This window comes from Pectinophora gossypiella, chromosome 17 (genome assembly GCF_024362695.1).
Source record: "Pectinophora gossypiella chromosome 17, ilPecGoss1.1, whole genome shotgun sequence".
Lineage (NCBI taxonomy): Eukaryota > Metazoa > Arthropoda > Insecta > Lepidoptera > Gelechiidae > Pectinophora > Pectinophora gossypiella.
This window is the reverse complement of record NC_065420.1, coordinates 14,816,256-14,841,282: the sequence shown is the minus strand read 5'-3', so window position 1 is coordinate 14,841,282 and position 25,027 is coordinate 14,816,256. Positions and strand designations below refer to the sequence as shown.

The 25,027-nt window shown below is 39.3% G+C and overlaps 1 protein-coding gene across 3 annotated transcripts in view; it reads left to right on the top strand.

The window, feature by feature from the left end:
- Positions 1 to 299: 299 nt before the first annotated feature.
- LOC126374704 (protein prickle-like) overlaps positions 300 to 25,027 on the top strand; it is a 268,632-nt gene continuing 243,904 nt past the window's right edge. Inside the window, exons 1-2 of one of the 3 annotated variants that reach the window (XM_050021423.1) lie at positions 300 to 530; positions 22,093 to 22,918. In XM_050021423.1, the coding sequence (XP_049877380.1) occupies positions 22,125 to 22,918 (794 nt within the window). In that variant the 5' untranslated portion in view covers positions 300 to 530; positions 22,093 to 22,124. Of the gene's footprint in view, positions 552 to 22,092; positions 22,919 to 25,027 lie in introns of all 3 variants that reach the window. The other 2 variants (XM_050021421.1, XM_050021422.1) reach the window with 2 other exon arrangements.

The following is a 25,027-nucleotide window of genomic DNA, read 5'->3' as shown; positions in this document are numbered from 1 at the left end:
CCACTCCGATTTACTGCCGTCGCAGCCACTTTCTAGCTAATTAAATGGCAAATGGAGGCTGCACCTAATTTATGAGAACTCCACCGCCGTGACATATATGCTGTAAAACCTGTTTCAATTAAAGCCATAAATAAAGGAGCGGGTAAAATTTGAATAGCTAGTAGCTGAAGGGATGGTTCGGTAGCGCGGTCTCGCTCGCGCTAATGGGGAATCGAATTTTCTATTTCGCGTCCGCAGGCGAAACGCACCTCGCGGTTGGCTGCCTCCGTGTCACTCAGTTGCGCACACGCAGCCGCGGGAAGCGTCTGTGTTCGAATTTTATTAATTTTCGCGCGTTTAGCGAGAGCATGCTCTGTTTTCATATTGGATTAGTGTTTGTCTTTATTGGATGTATTTGTTTGTGAGTGGTGCGGGGCGCGGCCGGAACCACGGCCGGTGGTGGGCCAGTGTGTTGTGACTTTTTGTGTCACTGTGAAAGTGAAGTGCATCTATCACAAAGGATTACAGTGATTAATATTGTTGGAACACACGTGAGAATAATTCTATAGGTGGTAATTATCGGCTAAACGAAATCTATTTATGCATTGTTCGGTGAAGTAACTGGTGTCTTGAATGAAAGCTTTTCTTTTATGCTCGCCGAACAATGTGGTGGTTATTGGTTACATTTGGAATCAATGAACGGCTGCGAAGGACAAGTTTAGCCAATTTAGTATTAACATAAGCCATAATAAAATTAAATTAAATACATTTTATTTCAGAATAAAATACAGCTAAACAAAATAAGATAGCACATCTTAAAAAAAAACTTTAATCATTTACTTTTTACTAAACGTCAAAACACGAGATTACTATGGAATTTGTTTGAAAAAGCACGCTGTGACGTCATAGAAAAACGTGACAAAGTGTCGCACTTATTATTACATTTTCTTAATTAAAATTCATAAATACGTTAAACAGAAAATAAGAAAACGTTTATTGTCTTCTGTAGATATGTCTGTAATTTCATAATTTTTTTTTGACCTACGAAAGTACCTAATTAATATACCCTATAGGTGTAGATATAGACTAGATGTCGCGTGGTTCGCTCGCAGCAAGCTGCTCGCGTGTCTTGTTTTCCCGCCATTTTTTTAGCGCGATAGAATTTGACCAAGACTTGAATAGGTCTCGTGAAATCAAAAAAGTTCTAGGTGCTATAGTTTTGCCAGGCTATAGGGTGTCTCCCTGATGCGGAGCAGTTTTCGAAAACCTGGAAGTATACCCGTACTCTACATGACGTTCCGATTACGACCCTATACATCATTTTTACCCCTGAGGCATTTTCAGGAAAAACGAAAAATATGTATGGTGGCCATCTTGGTTTTCCGCCATTTTGTATTTTTGTCACCGGCGATAAAATTTGACTAAGATTTAAATAGGTCTCGTGAAATCAAAAAAGTTCTAGGTGCTATAGTTTTGCCAGGCCGTAGGGTGTCTCCCTGATGCGGAGCAGATTTTCAAGATGACGTTCCGATCACACCCCTATACATATTTTTTGACCTTGAGGAATTTTCTAGAAAAACAAAATTATGTGTGGCGGCCATCTTGTTTTTCCGCCATTTTGTTTTTTTTTTCACCGGCGATAAAATTTGACGAAGATTTAAATAGTTTTTGTGAAAACAAAAAAGGACCAGATGCGATAGTTTCGCCAGGCCGTAGGGTGCCGCCCTGATGCGGAGCAGCTTTTAAAGATCGAGAAGTATTTCCATACTCCACAAGACGTTCCGATTACAACCCTATACACAGTTATTTTCCGCGAGACATTTTCTAGAAAAACATTTTTTTGTATGACGGCCATCTTGTTTTTCGGCCATTTTGTTTTTTTTCACCGGGGATAAAATTAGACCAAGATTTAAATAGGTTTCGTGAAAAAAATATTGCTCCAGGTATTATAGTTTTGCCAGGCCGTAGGGTGTCTCCCTGATGCGGAGCAGTTTTTCAAGATGGAGCAGTATTGAAATACTCAACATGACGATCCGATCACATTCCTATACATCATTTTTACGCCCGAGGCATTTTCAGGAAAAAAGAAAAATTTGTATGGCGGCCATCTTGAATTTCCGCCATTTTGATTTTTTTTCAACTGCAATTAAATTTGACCAAGATTATAATAGGCCTGGTGGAAAAAATAATGTTCTAGGTGCGATAGTTTGGCCAGGCCGTAGGGTGTCTCCCTGATGCGGAGCAGTTTTTCAAGATGGAGCAGTATTGAAATACTCAACATGACGATCCGATCACATTCCTATACATCATTTTTACGCCCGAGGCATTTTCAGGAAAAAAGAAAAATTTGTATGGCGGCCATCTTGAATTTCCGCCATTTTGATTTTTTTTCACCGGGGATTGGATTTGACCAAGATTTAAATATGTTTCGCGAAAGAAAAATTGCTCCAGGTTTTATAGTTTTGCCAGGCCGTAGGGTGTCTCCCTGATGCGGAGCAGGTTTTCAAGATCGAGAAGTATTTCCATACTCAACAATACGTTACAATTACACTCCCATACACAGTTTTCACCCACGAGACATTTTCCGGAAAAATAAAATTTTGTATGGCGGCCATCTTGTTTTTCCGCCATTTTGATTTTTTGTCACCAGTGATTGAATTTGACCAGGAATTAAGTAGGTTTTGTGAAAAAAGAATCGTTCTAGGTGCGATAGTTGCGCCAGGCCGTAGGGTGTCTCCCTGATGCGGAGCAGTTTTCCATGATCTGGAAGTTTTCCCATACTCACCGGGAGGTCCCGATCACACCCCCCATACACCATTTTCACCCCCCGACGCTCCTTCTGGGAGAACAATTATGTCAGTGAGTGAGTGAGTCAGTCAGTCAGTGGGTTTGTAGCTATATATAATATAACTAGATGTCGCGTGGTTCGCTCGCAGCAAGCTGCTCGCGTGTCTTGTTTTCCCGCCATTTTTTTACCGCGAGAGAATTTGACCAAGACTTAAATAGGTCTCGTGAAACCAAAAAAGTTCTAGGTGCTATAGGTGCCAGGCCGTAGGGTGTCTCCTTGATGCGGAGCAGTTTTCCAAGATGACGTTCCGATCACACCCCTATACATATTTTTTGACCTTGAGGAATTTTCTAGAAAAACAAAATTTTGTATGGCGGCCATCTTGTTTTTTGCCGTCGATTGAATTTGACCAAGACTTGAATAGGTGTCGTGAAATCAAAAAGTTCTAGGTGCTATAGTTTTGCCAGGCCCTAGGGTGACCCCTGATGCGGAGCAGTTTTCCAAGATGACGTTCCGATAACATCCCTATACATCGTTTTTACACCCGAGACATTTTCTGGACAAATAAAAATTTGTATGGCGGCCATCTTGTTTTTCGGCCATTTTGTTTTTTGTTTTTCACCGGCGATAAAATTTAACCAAGATTTTATTAGGTTTGGTGAAAAAAGAATCGTTCCAGGAGCGATAGTTTTCCCAGGCCGTAGGGTGTCTCCCTGATGCGGAGCAGTTTTTGGAGGTCGGGAAGTATTTCCATACTCAACATGACATTTTCATCACACCCCTCATACATCATATTCACCCCCGAGGCATTTTCGAGAAAAACGAAAATTTTGTATGGCGGCCATCTTGTTTTCCGCCATTTAGTTTTTTTTTTCACCGGCGATAAAATTTGACTAAGATTTTAATAAGTTTGGTGGAAAAAAAAATGTTCCAGATGCCATAGTTTTGCCAGGCCGTAGGGTGTCTCCCTGATGCGGAGCAGTTTTTCAAGATCGAGCAGTATTCAAATACTCAACATGACGATCCGATCACATCCCTATACATCATTTCTACTCCCGAGGCATTTTCAGGAAAAACGAAAAATTTGTATGGCGGCCATCTTGTTTTTCGGCCATTTTGTTTTTTTTTCACTGGCGATAAAATTTGACCAAGACTTTAATAGGCTTCGTGAAAACAAAAAAGTTCCAGGTGCGATAGTTTCGCCAGGCTGTAGGGTGTCTCCCTGATGCGGAGCAGTTTTTCAAGATCGAGCAGTATTGAAATACTCAACCTGATGTTTCGATCACATTCCTCATACATCATTTTTACCCCCGAGGCATTTTCGGGAAAAACGAAAATTTTGTATGGCGGCCATCTTGTTTTTCCGCCATTTTGGTTTTTTTTCACAGGGGATTGAATTTGACCAAGATTTAAATAGGTTTCGTGAAAAAAATATTGCTCTAGGTTTTATAGTTTCGCCAGGCCGTAGGGTGTCTCCCTGATGCGGAGCAGTTTTTCAAGATCGAGCAGTATTGAAATACTCAATATGACGATCCGATCACATCCCTATACATCATTTTTACCCTCGAGGCATTTTCAGGAAAAACGAAAATTTTGTATGGCGGCCATCTTGTTTTTCCGCCATTTTGGTTTTTTTTCACCGGGGATTGGATTTGACTAAGATTTAAATATGTTTCGCGAAAGAAATAATGCTCCAGGTTTTATAGTTTTGCCAGGCCGTAGGGTGTCTCCCTGATGCGGAGCAGTTTTTGAAGATTGAGAAGTATTTCCATATTCAACTTGACGTTTTGATCACACCTCCCATACATCATTTTTACCCCCGAGACATTTTCTGGAAAAACATTTTTCTGTATGGCGGCCATCTTGTTTTTCCGCCATTTTGATTTTTTTTCACCCACAATAGAATTTGACCAAGATTTAAATAGGTTTCGTGAAAAAAGAATCGTCCCAGGTGCGATAGTTTCGCCAGGCCGTAGGGTGTCTCCCTGATGCGGAGCAGTTTTTGAAGGTCGGGAAGTATTTCCATACTCAACATGACATTTTGATCACATCCCTCATACATCATATTCACCCCCGAGGCATTTTCGAGAAAAACGAAAATTTTGTATGGCGGCCATCTTAATTTTCCGCCATTTTGTTTTTTTTTTACCGGCGATAAAATTTGACCAAGATTTAAATAGGTTTTGTGAAAAAATTATTGCTCCAGGTTTTATAGTTTTGCCAGGCCGTAGGGTGTCTCCCTGATGCGGAGCAGTTTTCCAAGATCTGGAAGTTTTCCCATACTCATCGGAAAATTTGGATCACACCCCCCATACATCATTTTGACCCCCCGACGCTCCTTCTGGGAGAACAATTATGTCAGTGAGTCAGTGAGTCAGTCAGTCAGTCAGTGGGTTTGCAGCTATATATAATATAATAATACCTATTAATTGCCAAAGAATGTCGTGGAAAAGATAAGAAAGTCCATGAGAAATTGCCAATTAATGACTGAAAAATAAATTATAAAACTATTTTATGCAAGTAGGTCTAAAAAGAGATACGTATAAGTCGGTTGACTACTTTATTAGTAGGTAGTATATAGCGGCCATAGTCGTAAATATTTACAATGTGGCAGACCTGTATTCCTCGGCGAGTACCTGTGTGTGAAGAGAATGATGAAGCGAAAGTGTGTTTACACACTCGTAAAAAATTAAAGCTACGTTTATCGATCACCAAAATACCTACCTAACTTTCAGTCCGTCAGCGAATGCGGCTAGTAACTAAACTAATGCCTCGTTTACACCTGCTTGTTGTGTTACGCTCAATTCAAGTTACTGTCGGTAACTTGAATTGAGCATAAAATTGTTGATACAGGCTTTTGACGCGTAGTCTAAAGGGTTAAGATTATTTTTACTGTTAGGTTGGCAACTACCAGCTCTAAAGAACTAATCATCCTATTACTTATAAGTCTAACACGTTAGATCTCCCTTAACTTATGCCTTAATGTATTTCCGTCCTTGACCATGGAATGGAATGTTTATATTTATCTCTCATTAATAAGTGATCGTATCATAGTGCTAACATATCTCTCTAACGAATGCATTTGAAAATAGACAACGCAATTGGTATGCCGAAAGACTGCGATTCAGTATTAGTACTGGGAAACGTTCATTAGCGCTGTGTTGCCATCTTTACTGTACTCATGAATAGCCATTATTTATACTATAATCGTGACGTGCATGTCTACAGTGAGATATGAGTAGTTCCCTATGTCTTGTATCCTAGTTCGATGCAAAAAGCCGGAGGGTGAGAGCCTTCAGCGCTCCCCATTTGTCCAACCAAGTAGTTTATGCCATCTGCGGTGGTAGATGGCATTAACTACTTGGCCGGAAATACCGGTGTGAATCTATTATAGAAAGGGCTGGGAAAGTTCCCACTTTTGAGTTTTTCGTTAACATCTCAAACACGGTGCGTCGTAGAGAAAAAGTTTATCATTATTATTTTTTCATATCTAGGGCCTATGGAATCCCGGACTTTTGGAATGTGTGGGTGAGGCCGAAGCCAACACGTAGAGGCCCCATTTAATCTAAATATGATGACACACCAACCGGTAATTACCCATGTATGCACTATGGGAGTGCACCCGAAGAAAATCCCCAACAAAGGGAACTGGGCTATTGGTTTGGGGTTTAGTGGACCGGGATACTGGGGCTATGGAGGACTATGACGCCTGCTCGGCCAATGTTATTATAACGTAATTATTCACTTTTCTGAATTTATCTGTATCCGAACTACAAGCAAATGGTTACGAAAAATTACAGTGTAATCGAATATAATCATATGGGATTGTACTATCACCTTATTAGCACCTAGCGCCTTTGCAAAGTTACAAATTATAATGACGATCGACAGTGAGTGATATAAAAATGTACACATATTGTAAAATTATAAAATGCAATTTCTAAATTACAGGTACACCTGTACTTGGGGCATATATACAAAAAAATATTTAAGACTTGCATTTTAGTGTGTACACTGCATTCACAATTACAATAACAAAACGTATATATCTAGGTGTATATAATTATATATAAATAAATATGTATAAAACTTAAACAGAAATTAACTTCTAAATGAAAACAGCCATTTCTTAGCAAACATAACGTTAATAAAAATATTTAGTATAGTTTGTATAGTACGAAGTGTATTGTCACGGGACAGCTATGAATGTGACTGAAAAGGAGCGGAACGAATGATGCCAAATGGAGGTTTAGACCTTCGACATCAGAATAATGAAGCCTGATTGCACGGATGTCATTGTAACTAATAGTAATGTTTCTTTGGAGCTTAGTAGATATATTGTAAGATACAAGATAGATTCCAATCTATCACGGCCTCCGTGGTCTTTGGTTTGAGCGTTGTGCTCACGATCCGGAGGTCCCGTGTTCAAATCCCGATGGGGACATATCACTTTGTGATCCCTAGTTTGGTAAGGACATCACAGGCTGATCACCTGATTGTCCGAAAGTATGATGGTCCGTACTTCGGAAGGCGCGTTATGCCGTTGGTCCCGGTTACTACTTACCGATGTAAGTTAGTAATCGTTACATGAGCCATGTCAGTGGCTGTTGGCGGCTCAATAGTGACCCTGACACCAGAGTTGATGGGGTTGGTAATCCACCTCACAGCCCACACGACAGAAAAAGAAGAATCTATCTTAAAAGTTTATCATGTACTTCCTCTTTTAGTGGAACACCGGCTTGTTTCTCAAATGGAGCGCCGGTTCGAATCCTGATACCGGACTTGCAATAATGAGTTATTAATATATTATCTTAAGTGAAGTTCCACAGTTGCTACAATCATTATAGACGGTGGAAGTTCACGATCAATCCAATTGGGGTAGTCAGAGGTACATCATCTATCTCGATGGTCTAACAGAAAGGTCGATGATGTGTGGGTACATAGTTCATCTTGCGATGGATGTACCACTGACTACCCCAAATGGAATACAGTCGTGAGCTTATATTATTTTATTTTTCTGTATACTTCTTCAGGTATATCCAATTTATTGTAGAGAATTACAAATATAATTTGCTTAAAATACATAGATAATTACGAACGATAATTAGACGATATAGTGACTAGGATTGAGAAGGGAATGTTAGGTTGGTTTGGACACGTAGAGCGGATGAAGGATAATAGAATTCCAAAAGCGGTATATAAAGCGAAAGTTGATGGTAGGGCTGGCAGAGGAAGACCGAGAAGGACTTACGATGACCAAATTGGAGATGTCCTTAGAAAAGGTTCAATACGATCTACTCTGAACCGGCGTGCGTGTATGAAGCGATTGATGAATGTGGAGGAAGCAAGAGAAGTGTGTCAGGATCGAAGCAAATGGAATTCTATAGTCTCTGCTTACCCGGTGGGAAATAGGCGTGAGTTTATGTATGTATGTATAATTACGAACTGTTTTAACATGCATACACTTTTTTCTCAGAAGGGTAAATTATCAAAACAACAGATTATTAAAAGGACAGTTGAGAAAAAAAGTTCTTTAGATGATTACAATAAAATTCAAAAGCTTTTTTACTACAGTTACTTAGGCTTAAAGGCTTACTTAGACATAAAGTACAGTATTTTATTAGAAACATTAAAGACCTTATCAATAATATATTTAATAGGCCTAATTAATACAACCTGGATACCAGCCTAGACTGATAATGGATTCAGTCTAGATGCTCCAGATGCACCTGTATTGCCCCCAGGAAAAATATAAGCATTAAAAACTAGAACTAAGATTTTTAATGGCATAATTAAACTGGATCAGCGGGTTATTACTTAGATAGCATTAGATGTGCAGGCGCCGTTTGTAGTAAAAACAGATTCCTCTTCATCGTGGTGTTGATATCATGGATTCATGCGCAAATGTCAAAGTGCAGTATTGGTTTTTAGGTGATTCACCGTATTTTGATCATGTTTAATCAATAACTTATATGTTTATAATTATGTTAAACGACCATGGTAAATAAATTATTCGAATGAATACTAACTTGATGATTACAATTCATCATTTCTTTAATAATTTAAGAATTGTTATTTATTGTGAATATTTTTAGAGTGCGCGTAATTATTACGCTAATTAAAATTAAAACAATGACAAAATCACACAACAATGACAGCCGTCGAGTCTATTATTTTGAGATTCATTTTCGTTCCGGTCCTCGCGGCACTAGCTCCGCGAAACGAATAGATGCAGCGAATGCCATCTACGTGGATAAAATTAGTTTTGCAACTGGTCGAAATAATCGATATAATTCGTTCCGCGGGGGTTGGAATGAAAATTAATCGCAAATAGGTCAAATGGCTGTCCATTTTGACATTACCGAGTTATAGTCAATCAGTAACCTGACAGAGGGCAGCAGTAACTGTAAGTACTATTCAGAGGCGGACGACAGGAGTCCTAGTACGGCTTTGAAATAGACTACTCTAGGCGCCATCCCACACGCGTCGGACAGAATACTGCGGGGCGAAAGGCAAGAGGGAAACCACTGCCGTATTTTTCCCTAAAAAAGTAGCATGGAGAATGTTATACCGACAAGGCCGTGGCTCTTAAATTAGTGGCTAGTCAATACTTTTTTTTAACATCATAACTGTACATAGGGAACGATCTTCTTCTATCGTGTGGGTTGTGAGGTGGAGTACCAACCTCATCAACCCTGGTGTCAGGGTTACCATTGAGCCGCCAAAGGCCCCTGACATGGCTTACATAACGACTACTTACATCAACGGCTTAACGTACCTTCCGAAGCACGGATCATCTTACTTTCGGACAATCAGGTGATCAGCCTGTAATGTCTTAACCAAACTAGGGACCACAAAGTAATTTTTGTGATACGTCCCCACTGGGAATCGAACCCGGATCGTGAACCCAGCGCTCAACCACTGGACCACGAAGGTCGTATTAGGGAACGATTATAGCTCTTTAAGACCGGGTAGGTAGGCTTTATATCTATTAACTACAGAAGAATAACAATAAGCAACTCGGACACGACACTAACGGTGCCCCCCGACGGCGGCGTTACTTAAATATTCATCGAATAAAGAAAGCCACATCACTTGCGTTAGAATACAACTAATACATATTAAATACAACAATCTGAATTTGTTGTGTATTCATTTGCACATGTGCTTTATTGTATTGAATTGTCTTGATGAGGAAGTATAGCCGTGGTAGCCCAGTTTTGAGGTCGCAGGTTCGAATCCAGCACAGGCCTAAATCAATGATTGTCGAATTTGTTTCCTAATTCATGTTTTGATCATAAATGATTATCACGTGCTCAGCGGTGAAAGAAAACATCGTGAGGAAACCCACGTTCCCGAGAAATGCATTTTCGGAGGTATGTGACATAACCTGTATTGGGCTGGTTTTTCCTTCGCGGGTTGGAAGGTCAGACAGGCAGTCGCTTCTGTAAAAAACCGGACCTGTCAAATCTTCAGGTTACGAAAGCGGACTCTGTGAAAAACGGGATGACGCTAGGGAGATGATGATGGCTTGATGAGGAAGTATAAGAAATAAAATATTTTATGCATGAAGATCTATTCTCTCGTGTGGGTTGTGAGATCAATGATCGACCTTATCAACCCACAGGGTTATTGAGCCGCCAAAAGCCCTTGACATGGCTCAAGGAACCACTACTTAGTTTCCTAAGTAAATAGTAGCCAGGACCGGCGCCTTTACGTGCATTCCGAAGCACGGATCATCTTATTCCGATTTACGGTAAAGAAAAGTCAACGTGATCACAACTGAACCCTGAACGAACCTGGAACATTTGACAGATCGGTACCGCGGTGTCACTTTGGCCAGTGGTTATACCGAAGCCAAAACGCAAACGAACCTCAGACGTAGATTTCTGCCAAAGTTATGAGCTGGGGGGTTAAAATGGCCACATCGAAGCAATTCATCTAAGAAATCAATATTGCAATTTGACATTTGCGCATATAAAAGTAAGTGCGCAATGCAAACAAATGTCAAATAGCAATATTGCTTTCTTAAGTGAATTGCTTCGATGTGGCTTTTTTAATCCCTTTGAATGCATTTCATGATTTTTTATCACCCCCACTTCGACATAGAAGTTAGTTAATGTAAAAGTAAATAAAATACTAAAAGTATCTAATAGTTTCCATCGTCTGCGATTCCCCTTGTAATAGGAAATATGATTTTCCCCGTAAGTTCCCGAGTGCGCAGGAGTGCAATTGTGGTCACTTAGTGCGCATTACGTTGGGTTTGCATTCAATTTCAATTTGTACCTCTATTTGCTAGTATCTTTAACATTGTATTCTCTACGTGATGGCTTTGATAGGAAATTCTTGCGTTTGTATTTGCAACAATTTGTACAAGGAATTACGATATTCCGGCCAAGCAATCTCACTAGTCACTAGTTTAGTAAACCTATAATTGAGTCACTTCCTAAAAAAAACAAAAACGATAGTATATGATAAGATGGTGGCAATTGAACTAAAGTTTAGATCATCCTACAGAAATTCACGCCTTTTCACCACCAGGGTAAACAGAGCCTAGAATTAGCAGCATATTGATCCAAATTAGTTATAGAGTTACAAAGATGGAGTAGGCTAGGTACTCTCAGTGGAGTACTTATTTTAAATTTGGAATAAAGTTGTGAGGAATCAATAAAACACAATTGGCTTATTCTTCTTCTTCTATCGTGTGGGTTGTGAGGTTGGAGTACCAAGCTCACAAACCCTGGTGTCAGGGTTACTATTGAGCCGCCAAAGGCTTATTTAACATATATTGTATAGTTTTAGGAAATTTCTACATTATATACAGGGTGTTAGTGACATCGTAACGAAAACTTTGAGGGGTGATTGAGGCCATGATTCTGATATGATATCAAGTGGGATTTTCCGTCGCAAAAGTATGGAACTGAAAATAAGTAAAAAAAACACAAAAATTTTCATGAATATTCAAACTGAAAATTCCACTTGATATCATGCGGGGTGTAAGTGACATCGTAACGAATACTGAGGGGGATGATTCAGCTGATTATTCTGAGTTAATATCAAGTGGAATTTTCCGTCGCAAAAGTATAGAATTGAAAATAATTTAAAAAAACTAAAAAAAAACATGAATTTTGCGACGAAAAATTCTACCTTATATTAACTCAGAATCATGGTCCGAATCATCCCCCTAAGTATTCGTTACGATGTCACTAACACCCTGTATGTAATGTGAAATATTTTTTACTTACCTGACTTGTTTTAATTGTAAGTTTAAGTGTTTTTTTTTTCTTGATTGTCATTGTTACGGCGAAACATGTACATTGTACTGATTTTGTCAACTTATTCACCGCTTTAGGCAAATAAAGACTATTTCTATTCTATTCAAGTAAAGCTTTCAACTCCCATATAGAGTCACATCGTTTAATTGCGACAATTTCTGACAGACTTCTACAGCCCGCAGCTTGATACAAACAAGAACAACTAACAATTTGATCTTGTAAAAACTTCAACACGATTTCTCACACGTTAGACATGGGCATTGGCCATATTAGGCCGCAATATTGACCATATAGGCCGGGTAGCTACGTGGAACTAGAAAGAACTCATGCATTATTTATATCTCGACACCTATTTGTTTTATTAGTTATTTACACATTATTTATTACTGTATTTTTCTCTAATGATTTATATAAGTAAATAGTTAATTGGTTACCAAATGCAAAACACCAACCATGCAACCATGGCGTCCTAGTTATATAGGGGGCCCTTGTATCGGTAATGGGCTTGTGGTAACTGGTTAGAGTATCCTGCAGCATTACATTAGCTTGAGTATCACATAAATAAAAACTTTATTATTTTTCTATTAACAAGTCGGTCATTGATACTATTAAACTCCTATAAAATCAGAAATGCAATCTCAAATTATGTCCTTTAAACACGTATAAAACCCAACATTCAAAGAATTATTAATAAAATTATAGTTTTTCCATTAAAGTTTACCTCCAGGAGCCTTGGCCAATTTGCAAGCGATTATGGCAAACGACAGATTTTTTTCTTTTTTCTACTTGACTTATTTGTAGCAAATGGCATTAACTACTTGGCCGGACAAATGGGGAGCGCTGAAAGCTTTCACCCGGCATACAATTTACGACAATAGGCCCCGACGGTAAGCTCAGGGCGTCGTCTGAGAGGCTAATATATCTATCTACTCAGCCGGTATACTTATTTGAAACTGCTGGATACGTTTGAAACAATTAATCGACCCTAATGCGTCGATAGCGATAAGCGGTGAAAGAGGGAAATCGGCGACCGCGCCGGCGGTGGGGACCGTATCGGGTTCTGAAGTGTTTGCAATCAACAGTGATAAAAATGTATCAGATTAGCATATATGTCACCTTAGGTCAATCTCATACATTTTGATCACTGTCACTGTCGATTGTCATGATCCTACTACGGCCCTAACCTGAGATAACCTGCTTATTTCTAGAGGTAGTTTTATATTAAAATATAAAATTTTCAATGACACAGTTGGTTCGAACATTGTGACAGAAAACTTGGGTGAATCGTCGGCACCTACTCAGTTCATCTTGTAATTAATGGATTTTTGACTAGCCCGATTAGGAATATAGACGTATATCTTTTTATATAAGTACTTAATGATATTTATAACAGCTTCCTCGGTCTAGTGGTTAGAGCGTTAGACTCACGATCTGGAGGTCCGGGTTCGATTCCCGAAGGGGACATTGTCGAAATCACTTTGTGAGACTGTCCTTTGTTTGGTAAGGACTTTTCAAGCTTGAATCACCTGATTGTCCGAAAAAGCAAGATGATTCCGTGTTTCGGAGGGCACGTTAAGCCGTTGGTCCCGGCTATTAGCCGTAAAAACACCTCCACCAACCCGCATTGGAGCAGCGTGGTGGAGTATGTAACCCCCTCCAGTTGATTGAGGGGAGGCCTGTGCCCAGCAGTGGGACGTATATAGGCTGTGTATGTTATGTTATATGATATTTATACCGCAATTAATTGTAAAAAACGGATAGTCGATGTCCGGAGTTGTAAGCAGTTTATAGGGTTACTAATTTTATAACATGGTATATTTTATGGCCTTATTCCAATTAGATAATATTAGTATACGTATGACGGTATACAAGGTTCGTATTTATCGTTTACAGTCCCTCTTTATGAGTCGATAGACGTTTTATGATCGGAAATACTCGTACCAACTAATTGCTTCTCTTTTTTTCTATTTATTAAAGTTTCAGTTTATTAGTTCCATTATCCATTGGTCTCCATACCACCACCACCATCATCAGCCCATTAACGTCCCCACTGCTGGGGCACGGGCCTTCCCTATGGATGGATAGGGAGATCGGGCTCTAAACCATCACGCGGGCCCAGTGCGGATTGATGGTTATTAACGACAACAATATGGTTTCTATAGAATTTGGTCTCTATACAATTTGGTATAAAAAAATTGAGTTTAAGGGCCTTAACACTAGGACAATGTATGAATTGTATAAATACCATCTCATAGTGTCTTATATGATAATAGACAGCTATTTTGTTGTTTTTTTTTTTTGATGTGGCTTATTGTAGATTTATCGCAGATGGCATTAACTACTTGGCCGGACAAATGGGGAGCGCTGAGGGCTCTCAGTCGGGCAATAGACAGCGATAGTGATAAAAATGTATGGGATTGACAAAGGTGACACGTCAAACCCATGTAAACACTCGAGAATGATAAATGCCTTATTACTTTACAGCTTAGCTTAACCTTAAACCTTTATACATTGCCAATCAACCTAACATAACCTCAAACGGAGCTACCGGCTGTTAGCTCAAGGAATGCGGCGCCCGCGCCGGCGCAGGCGACAACGCGACCTCGTCATGCGCACACGCCGCGGGGCGCCGCAATTTGTAGCTAACGGCAGATACTCGGTCCTCACCGCGTGAGAGCTGGATGAGGCTGTGTGGTGGATTAGCTTCTAAGTAATAGATGAACAAAGGAAAAGAAGATTTACTCTGCCTTGCTATATTGACATGTCACTTTAATGTCAATCCCATACATTTTCAATGCAACTTGGTTAAGGCACCATGTCATGTTGAAATTAATTATTGCATCCAGCCACGTAAGAGAAGCTAATTATTAGCATTACTATACCATAGAAGTAGGGAGGAGGAGGAGTACTAGGAGTCCTAGTATGGCTTTGTAATAGACTACTCTGGGCGCCATCCCACTCGCGTCAGACAGAGTACTGCGGGGCGGAAGGCAAGAGGGAAACCACTGCCCTATTTTTCCCTATAAAAAGTAGCATGGAGAGTATTTTACAGAAATGCTGCACCGACAAGAGCGTGGCTCTTAAATTGATGATGAGAAGTAGAGATTTCTTTGTGAATTGATCAGTTATCATCAACAAAATCTAATATTCTGAGAGTCGGCTTATTAGCTACTGAGGTATTATTTTTACATCACGCATAAGCATAGAATCACGCCTGTGCTCCCAAAGGGATAGGCTAAGGTGTATTTTATATATACCTACTCCTCGCCAGCTATATTTAAGTCCCATAAAATAGAACTGGGGGGTTAAAATGGCCACATCGAAGCAATTCATCTAAGAAAGCAATATTGCAATTTGACATTTGCGCATATAAAAGTAAGTGCGCAATGCAAACAACTGTCAAATAGCAATATTGCTTTCTTAGATGAATTGCTTCGATGTGGCCATTTTAACCCCCCTGCTCCCGATCCGGAGGTCCCGGATTCAAATCCCGGTGGGGACATATCACAAAAATCACTTTGTTATCCCTAGTTTGGTTACGACATTACAGGCTGATCACCTGATTGTTCGAAAGTAAGATGATCCGTACTTCGGAAGGCACGTTAAGCTGTTGGTCCCGGTTATTTCTTACTTATGTAAGTAAGTAGTCGTTACATGAGCCATGTCAGTGGCCTTTGGCGGCTCAATAGTAATCCTGACACCTGGGTTGATGGGGTTGATAATCCACCTCACAACCCACACGGTAGAAGAAGATGAAATAGAAAACCTCACGGTTTGCATTAACTTTACAGTCCGAGGCGGGATTCGAAATAATTCGATTTTTTTATCAAATATCATGAATTGTAGCGTTGACAGCGACTCTCCGAACGGCGACCCTCTCTACGGCGAGTCTCTTTACGGCGAGTGGCCTTAACACTTTCAAAGACAGAACGTCTAATGACGTTCCGATTCCAAGTTGTCATACTCTCATTCTATCTATTATGAACCACCAATGACCCATGGTCTGTTCGTGAAAGGGTTAATTTCCCTCTACGTCGAGCGAGTTTTGATGTTATAGTACAGTTATAGTTAAAACTGCTTTGCGTTTTCTTACTATTCCCACAATCATATAAAACACATTTTCAACAGGATAATATAAACATTATCTACGATTCGAACCTCCTATCACCTTCTCTCTCTCTTCCATCGATTCCTAGACGCGAGCAGACAACAAGACAAGGCCTCACTTACGTCATAAGTATTAATAATTCCTCACTCAACTTCCCAAATGAGCTGACATTCAGTGCCCAGTAGTTAGGCCGGCTGTCGTGTAAATATAGTCCACATTCGTTCCCGGCCATGCAATGTAATGTCCGACCTGGGGGCATCATTACTACTACCTACCTGCGAGCCTGCCGCTCTACCACGGGTCTTGTATCTCTTATAATTTTAAAGAGGTTTATACGAATCAAGAAAGAAAAGAAAGGAAGGAACATTTATTATTATTGAATCAAATCAAATCAAATGCATTTATTTATAAATAAATAAATAAACGAATCAAGAAAGAAAGGAACGTTTATTATTATTGAATCAAATCAAATCAAATGCATTTATGTATAAATAAATAAATAAACGAATCAAGAAAGAAAAGAAAGAAAGTAACATTTATTATTATTGAATCAAATCAAATCAAATGCTTTTATTGTAGAGGTATAACTATATGTAAACAAATAGCAGGCTATATATGCTAATAGTATGACATTCTCTATAGTTTATCGGTATATAAAGCGAAAGTTGATGGTAGGGCTGGCAGAGGAAGACCGAGAAGGACTTACGAAGACCAAATTGGAGATGTCCTTAGAAAAGGTTCAATACGATCTACTCTGAACCGGCGTGCGTGGATGAAGCGATTGATGAATGTGGAGGAAGCAAGAGAAGTGTGTCAGGATCGAAGCAAATGGAATTCTATAGTCTCTGCTTACCCCGGTGGGAATTAGGCGTGAGTTTATGTACTTATGTATGTATGTATGTCTATATAGTTTACCTTTTCAGGTGTAGAATATTTATAAACATAGAAATAGTAATTAGTTAATATACCAAGAAATCAAGAAATATACCAAGCAGTTGCCGCGACTCCGTCCAACTTTAATCCGATTCAAATGTGGAATTGCGAAAAGAATCATTTCTACAAATATATAACACGTTTCGATTGACTTTGTAGAAAATAAACTCAAAAAAAATTTCGACTTTCAATGAGTGTATTTTGATGATCCTGCATTGAAAATAAATTATTAATTTCTTTTTCTGTGCAAATGAGGTCGGTGTCCTATACGTTTTGGTGCAGGGCGGAGACTTACCATTCTATCATCTCCTTAGGAATATCCAGTTCTTCCCTGACGATTTGACAGGTCCGGTATTTTACGCGACTGCCTGTCTGACTTTCGAACTCGCGAAGGGAAAACCAGCCCAATACAAGTTAGGTCACATACCTCCGAAACTGCATTTCTGGGATTGAGAGTTACCGTTTTATGCGTATTATTATTCTTCATTCTATTCTACGAGTATTTTATCGCATGGCTCGAAGGAATAAAACAGTCGATACCCTTATCAACTCAACTAACTCAAATATCAACTACAGGTTCTTGTAGTTAAATAACTCTATGTATATCTTTATCGTCCTTGTAAACTTAAAAAACAACGAAGTCCGAAGTTTGGTTCGTTTGGCTTCAGACTACCATTCCACCGCCCGAGGCCCCCACTGCTACTCGTTCTATATCACTTTTTGGAATATTTTTTTAATAATTGAATTTTAATGGCATCTCATGCTTGTACCGGATTTTGGAGAATCGTTCTAAAATTAAAGGTTGGATTAGTCACGCTTCAGAACTCGTCGTTTGGATGATTTTTTTCCTCCTCGTTTTAGGACGTGAAGGATAGAAAAATTGAAACCTAACCTAACCTAACTTGCGTCTGTCGGCACGAATATTTAAGCTAATGGCTCTCATTAAGACACAATAAAATGTTAGCAATTGTATAAATGTTAGATAGGTACCTCATTTGGTGTCTTGTTGGTACCATTTTGTTGGAGGCGCTACTGTCGTGGCATCACCATGATGTCCAATAGAGATATCGCTTTAATCGATTCCTTCAGAAATGTGATCAAGGTGTTAGGAAGATGTAAATTCAAAAATGTTACATTGACATTCAACAAGTTTATCTATGACAATTACGTCGAACAAATGATTCTAATTCTGATTCTGATGTCTAGTAGGTGAACTGGAGAGGGGAAAAGAAAAAATCAAGTGATTCCGCTCTCTTCCGATTCCGATCTCTCCATTTTTAGCAGTTTTATCTTTTAAAGTTACAGTCGAGGTGAGTCAGTTCGTAAAGTAGGTAATATCAAGACTGGAGCTAATTATTAAACAAGTATTTCGACATAAAAATCCTCACGTTTTTTAAAAACAAAACCAGTCACATCAAAATTTTCGCGAAACTTAACATCATTATGTTCCGAAAATGCCCTTCGGTAGCCGGGCAGTTAAAAATCCGACGTAATAACACGTTTGGCGCAACAACATCTCTATAACTGTCCTTGTCACTCTTATGTAACTTACGTAAGCATGAGTGGGATGATTATGGCAGTAGTTTCGCTTTCGTATTTGCATGCGTGGCGATGCGTGTGCGCGTTTAATAAGGCGTTTCGTTCAGTAACGGGAGCCGTGTTCCTATTAATGTTTAGCATAAACACTCATTGTGTTGCCACCGATAAAAATAGACAAGTGGAATGCACCTGCGGACAGGAAGCTTCACCCTTCGTTACAGTTCAAATTGTTCTTTTTTTTAAAACGCATTCTACCGTTTATTTGTATAACTTTATGTTCTATGCACGGTTAGGAGCGAAAAGAAAAATAAAATACTTCCATGTCCGAATGACGTATCGAGGCTTGTAGCAGATACTTGGGGTTTGATACCTAAAGATAAAAATTTAAACACTGGTTAAAAAATGTACCATAAATGTCCTAACAGCCAGGAGCCTTAGTCAAGTTGCAAACAGTTATAATAATCGACAGTGATAGTGATAAAAATGTATGGGATTGACATATCACCTTATGACACTGTGGTTCAGAGGTTGAGCGTTAGGCTCACGATCCGGAGGTCCCAGCTTCAACATATCACAAAAATCCTTAGGTCAGTTAGGACTGGCTGATGATCACCCGATTATTATAAATTAAGTTGATCTGTGCTTCGGAGGGCACGTTAAACAATCATGGCTTTGGTTAAGCATGTAATCGTTACATGAACCATGAGCCTTTGACGGCTTCTTCTTTTATCGTGTGGGTTGTAAGGTGGATTATCAACTTTATCCACCCTGATGTCAGGGTTACTATTGAGCCGCCAAAGGCCCCTGATGAGACGCACATCAGTAAGTGGTAACCGGGATCACGGGAAGCACGGATCATTTTACTTTCGGACAATCAGGTGATCAGCCTGCAATGTCCTAACCAAACTAGGGATCACAAAGTGATTTTTGTGATTTGTTTGAACCCTACCAGGATTCGGAATGGCTCAGAATTAATTACCTAGTTGTAATTAATTCCAAAAACTAACCTTAGAATAAGATCCTTTGTTTTATTTTGTTATTATTATTTTATTTTTTATATTTTCATATTATTATGCCTGTTTTTTAAGTGCTTAGTTTAGTACACGACTCCGTGAACGTTATTATAATGTAAAAAAATAATTTGCATACTTAATAATTAAAAAAAAAAAGCAACCCTGACATCAGGGTTGATGAAGTCGATGATTGGTTGCACTACCCACACGAGAAAAGAAGCACACTTCCACTCACAAACACAACACTAAGTAAGACGTAACCCGAAGCAATATAGATGGAGAACTTAATGCAATAATGCCAGTCACCGTTGCTTTTAATTACATAGCCAACATAAACGCGGAATGAAGTCGCTTATACAGCGCCCAGTTTTTGTAAAACATATAAAATGCCAATGTTTATTAAGTACCTATATGACATCTACTTACGCATCGACATGTAATGTAGTTGTTTTGAATGTATTAATTAAGGTTTTAAAGCATAATTACGTTTTTTAATTATAGAACAGAACTAAATAAATAGGTATATTGCAAAGGTTAGGTCATTTAAGCATTTCTCTGGAATGTGGGTTTCTTCAGATGTTTTCCATTATATTCTTCTTTATATTCATTGATTTAGGCCCGTGCTGGGATTTGAACCTGCGACCTCAAGGTGAAAATCAAGTGTTCTTCCAAATGGGCACAAACTTACAAACAATCGACTTCAACAGTTTTAAAGAAATGTAACCTCATATACTCGTGCTATTTTTAACCTCTTTTTGACGTGAATTATTGTAGATTTGCCGCAAATGGCATTAACTACTTGGCCGGACATATGGGGAGCTGAAGGCTCTCACCTGGTACAACGTTTAAGACAACAGGCCCGAGGGTGCCCAGTTAGGCGCGTCCCTCGGTATTTTTAACCAAGCATACATTTGATACAAGAATAAATCATAATTTGGAAAGATAAACACTGGATATCTAGGCATCAGCTAAACCTACCCGTCGGACAGCACCAACAGAATGCGCAACAAATCACCAGCGCAGTGCTGTATGAATGCGATAACATCGAATGCGCAGGCGCACCTCGCTCATCTACTGTAATTAGTGCTTCGCAAATAGTACGCTTGAATTGTATCGACTAGAAGATTCCGGTTGATATCTTGTAATATTGGACTTGGATATTTATTTATTAAAGTGCTACGATTGGAATCGTATGTAGAACACTTTTATATTTTACTCTACCAAATAAAGTAGGTATATACCAAAATGGGGTTACTTTAACAAAATGGTATTAGTCAATCAAAATAATGAACAGCGTCATATATTTTAAGTTTTTTAGGAGATTATTAATGTCATTGTACAAAGACTATGGTCCTCAGTACTACATTTAACGTAGGATTATAATTTAGGTACATACACGGTGTTAGTGACATCGTAACGAAAACTTCGAGGGATGATTGAGACCATAATTCTAAGTTGATATCAAGTGGAATTTTCCGTCGCAAAATTATAGAACTGAAATAATAAAAAAACACAAAAGACTGAAAATTCCACTTAATATCAACTCAGAATAATGGTCTGAACCATCCCCGTCAGTATTCATTACGATGTCACTAACACCCTGTATAATAAAATATTTAGTATTTCTGCTAGAATTAAGCGCCTTAACCAATCAAAACTTTTATAACCACTCAACCCGACTCAATCATAATCTAAGTATCTAGATATATCTATCCGTATCCAGACTGGGCATCTATCTCCAATCATAGTCCGGGCTATAAACCATCAACACAAGGGTTCACCTAGCAAACACCACCTATAATTTTCATTTCATTTCTGAAACCATCACAAAAGCTAGCCAATCTTAAACATATATTTTTCCACCAGCCTTTCTCAGTTTAATCACCGCTATAACACGAGAAAGCTTTATCAAAAACCTTTACAATTAGCTAGTAAATCACGTAGGAAGGTAAATAAAAGTATAGTGATCCTGTAGTGGGTAATGGGTGGGTACAATGATGATGGAAGAACGAAGATTGGATTGGATACGGTGATTGGAGTCACGAGAACAGTGGTTTGCGAGGAAGGTCTGGCTATTTGTTTTGAAATGAGAAATATCTCGTAACTGTATCGCTGGCCGGTTCTGTTATGGTATTGTTACGGTTTTAGGATCGTTTTCATTTGTTTTAGCTTAATAAACAAGATCTATTTAGCAATAGTAACTACGAAGTACGAGTAGAACTCATTGTTTTAAGTCTTCATTTTTTCTGTTCACGCTACACACATGAACATCTGAAATACAAATAAAAAATTGAATAAATAAAGCTCATCAGTTCTTTTTCATTGTAAGCATATTGTGTTCTTCTTGATAAGTAATATCTGAATGCAGATAAAAAAGTCTCGTTCACACCTAAATTTGTCCTTCGCTGACACAAGCCGTTTTTAATTCCATTCCAAACGTAACCGAGAGAACGACAGGTTTTGCAGTAAGCGGAGCAAAAACAAACAAAATGTCGGCCACGGCGACACGACACGTCAAATCATCCAACCCAGCCAACATATTAATGTGCAAACAATGGTGGAAAGTATGCTGGATGCACGGAGATCAGGAGAAGTACTACAGACAACTCTATGGCAGAAGAAAATCGAATAACATAAACAACACGTTCATTAACTTCGATGCTATGGACACCAAAAGACCCGGCGCTCAAATAACAGAATTAACAGACGATTTTTTTGAAAACCCTCAAATCGAACCGGCACCAGACGAAAAGACACTTCAAGATAATAAAAAGGAGTATTTTGGTGCCGAATCCGAACCTATATACGGATTTGATGCTTCATGGCAGCGAGACCAAAGACGACAACCTATAAATTACGAAGATTACATGCACGCAGCAGATCTAGACCAAATCTTAGGTACAGGTATAAATGCTGATAGCATTAGAAGCATGATTGAAAACGGTCTACCTCAGAACAATCAACTCATAGACTCGAAAGAAGAGATACATAAAAACGGTAATCTAGTTGGGAAGACTTCGAAAACCGTTTGTAGAACTAAGAAAGGGGCGTTAGTTACGGAAGAAACTCAGATTTCTACTGATGGTAAGACGTCAGCTAATATGAAATTCCAAAGATCAACGGTGAAAACGGGTCCGAATAAAGTGAAGGAGACATTGCAGCCTTTGAAAGAAGACAAAGTATTGGAGAAGTACCAGAGGAAGAAATGTATCGGCGACAAGTTGACGACGACGACGACGACCACGGTGACGGTGATGCAGACATCCATCACCTGCTGCAACGAGTGAGTACTAAACATAGTTATTTTACCACTCGTATTATTTATGTTGATTTATTGCAGATTGCAGCCACTATTACCGGTAGTTTTATTACCCCAGGGTACAGTTTTGAGCCCCTTGTCTTATCTCAGAGATAAACGATACCGCTACTTTAAAGACTGACTGGGATAGCCAGATACGTCGACATAAAATAAAAAATAGTAATTACGTCGTAATTACTATTAATAAGTACATAATTATTACGTAGATGAAAATAATACTGCAATTTATGTATAAGACCTTACAAGCAGTGGAAGTACTGACTGTGCCAGCCACTCCGAACATGACGGTTCTGTAAAACCGGAACAGTAAACCAAACTACATAAAAAACACCTGAATATTTTTTAACTACAGCCCATGTATACAGAGTGCAAGAGTAGTGTTACGGGCATGGAAGTGCCGTGAGGGTTCGAGGTACATTAGCCATTGTCAAACCACAGGCCGTCGGCGGTTGTCGCGTAATGGCAATACCGGGAACACCGCGGTTGTGGTTGCAGTGTGGTGCAAGCGGAGACCTGATGGCTGGATAGCGAAAATGGGTTTATTGACAAATATAGAGTTCATGACTCCTCTTTTAATCTTCGCCATCTTTCTCTAATATTAAATATTATTATTATTTTTCTTCATAAAAAGTTGGCCGTCTCATGGCAGACGGAAGGAGTAGTCATCGGCGAAGGTAGATTAACTAATCTCCGCTTTGCCGATGACATAGTCCTCTTTGCCGACACGGCAGCTAAGCTCGAGGGCATGCTCCAAGACCTGAGCACAGCAAGCCTTGAGATTGGACTCAGTATGAACAGAGCCAAAACCAAGCTAATGACCAACGGCACAAAACGTAAGGTATTGGTCGATGGGCAGGAGATAGAATACGTTGATGAGTACATCTACTTGGGCCAGATAGTCTCCTTCCAGAGCAGGCAAGAACGAGAAATCGAGCGCCGTATAGATAATGCCTGGAAGAGCTTCTGGTCGATGAAACATCTCCTGAAAGGGGATCTTCCCCTTTCACTGAAACGCAAACTTATCGACGTGTGCATCCTGCCAATCCTTACTTACGGTGCCCAAACATGGTCGCTTACTGAGGCTCAAAAGGCCAAGGTCGGGGTTTGTCAAAGAGCAATGGAGCGCAGCATACTAGGTGTAAAACGAATTGATCGAGTTAAAAACACTGTGCTGCGCTCAAAAACCGGTATAGCTGATGTTGGCAGGAAGACCGCCAGGCTAAAGTGGGACTGGGCTGGACACGTGTGCCGCATGCATCCGGAACGATGGGCAAAGATCATCACGCACTGGGTACCACAGGACGGACACCGTAGACGTGGTAGACCCCGGAAACGATGGCGCGATGATCTCGACGATTATCGAAAAGACTGGATGGAGCTCGCACAGAACCGGGATACTTGGAAGAATATGGGGGAGGCCTTTGCTCAGCAGTGGGATCATATAGGCTAATAATAATAATAATAATAATTATTTTTCTATTATTATATCATATTTGTTATTATTTCCTGCATTGAGCTGGTTTTCTCTTCGCTGGTTGGAAGGTCAGACAGGCAGTCGCTTCTGTAAAAAAGCCGGACCTGTCAAATCTTCAGGTTAGGTAAGCGGACCCTGTGGAAAACGGGATGATGCTAGGGAGATGATGATGATATTTTTTATATTTAATTAAAGTCCATGTAAAATGTCTTTATTTTACCTTATTTTTATTCCTTCTTCTATGAATGTCAGCTAATGATTGTTAGCCTCCGATTTATCAATGATTCTTCTCTTCTCTTCAAACTGCTCAGTTTTTGTCATCAGATGATACGCTCATGACATAGTCAAATTATTGCTTATCTCATTCATTTGCATCTCAATCATTCATAAGTGGATCTTCACAGGTCGTCGTTCTTACCTTGCACCGCAGACGAAGTCATCAAAATTGGTCACGTCAGGAATTTAAAGTTATTATTAAACGTAATTTATTTCAATTCTTCGTTTTTGCATGAGAAAGAAATGCCAAGAGACGCTGTTAGGTTGATTTTTCCGATTTACATTTCATTTGGAAGCGTTATTTCATTTCAAAATGAAACTAC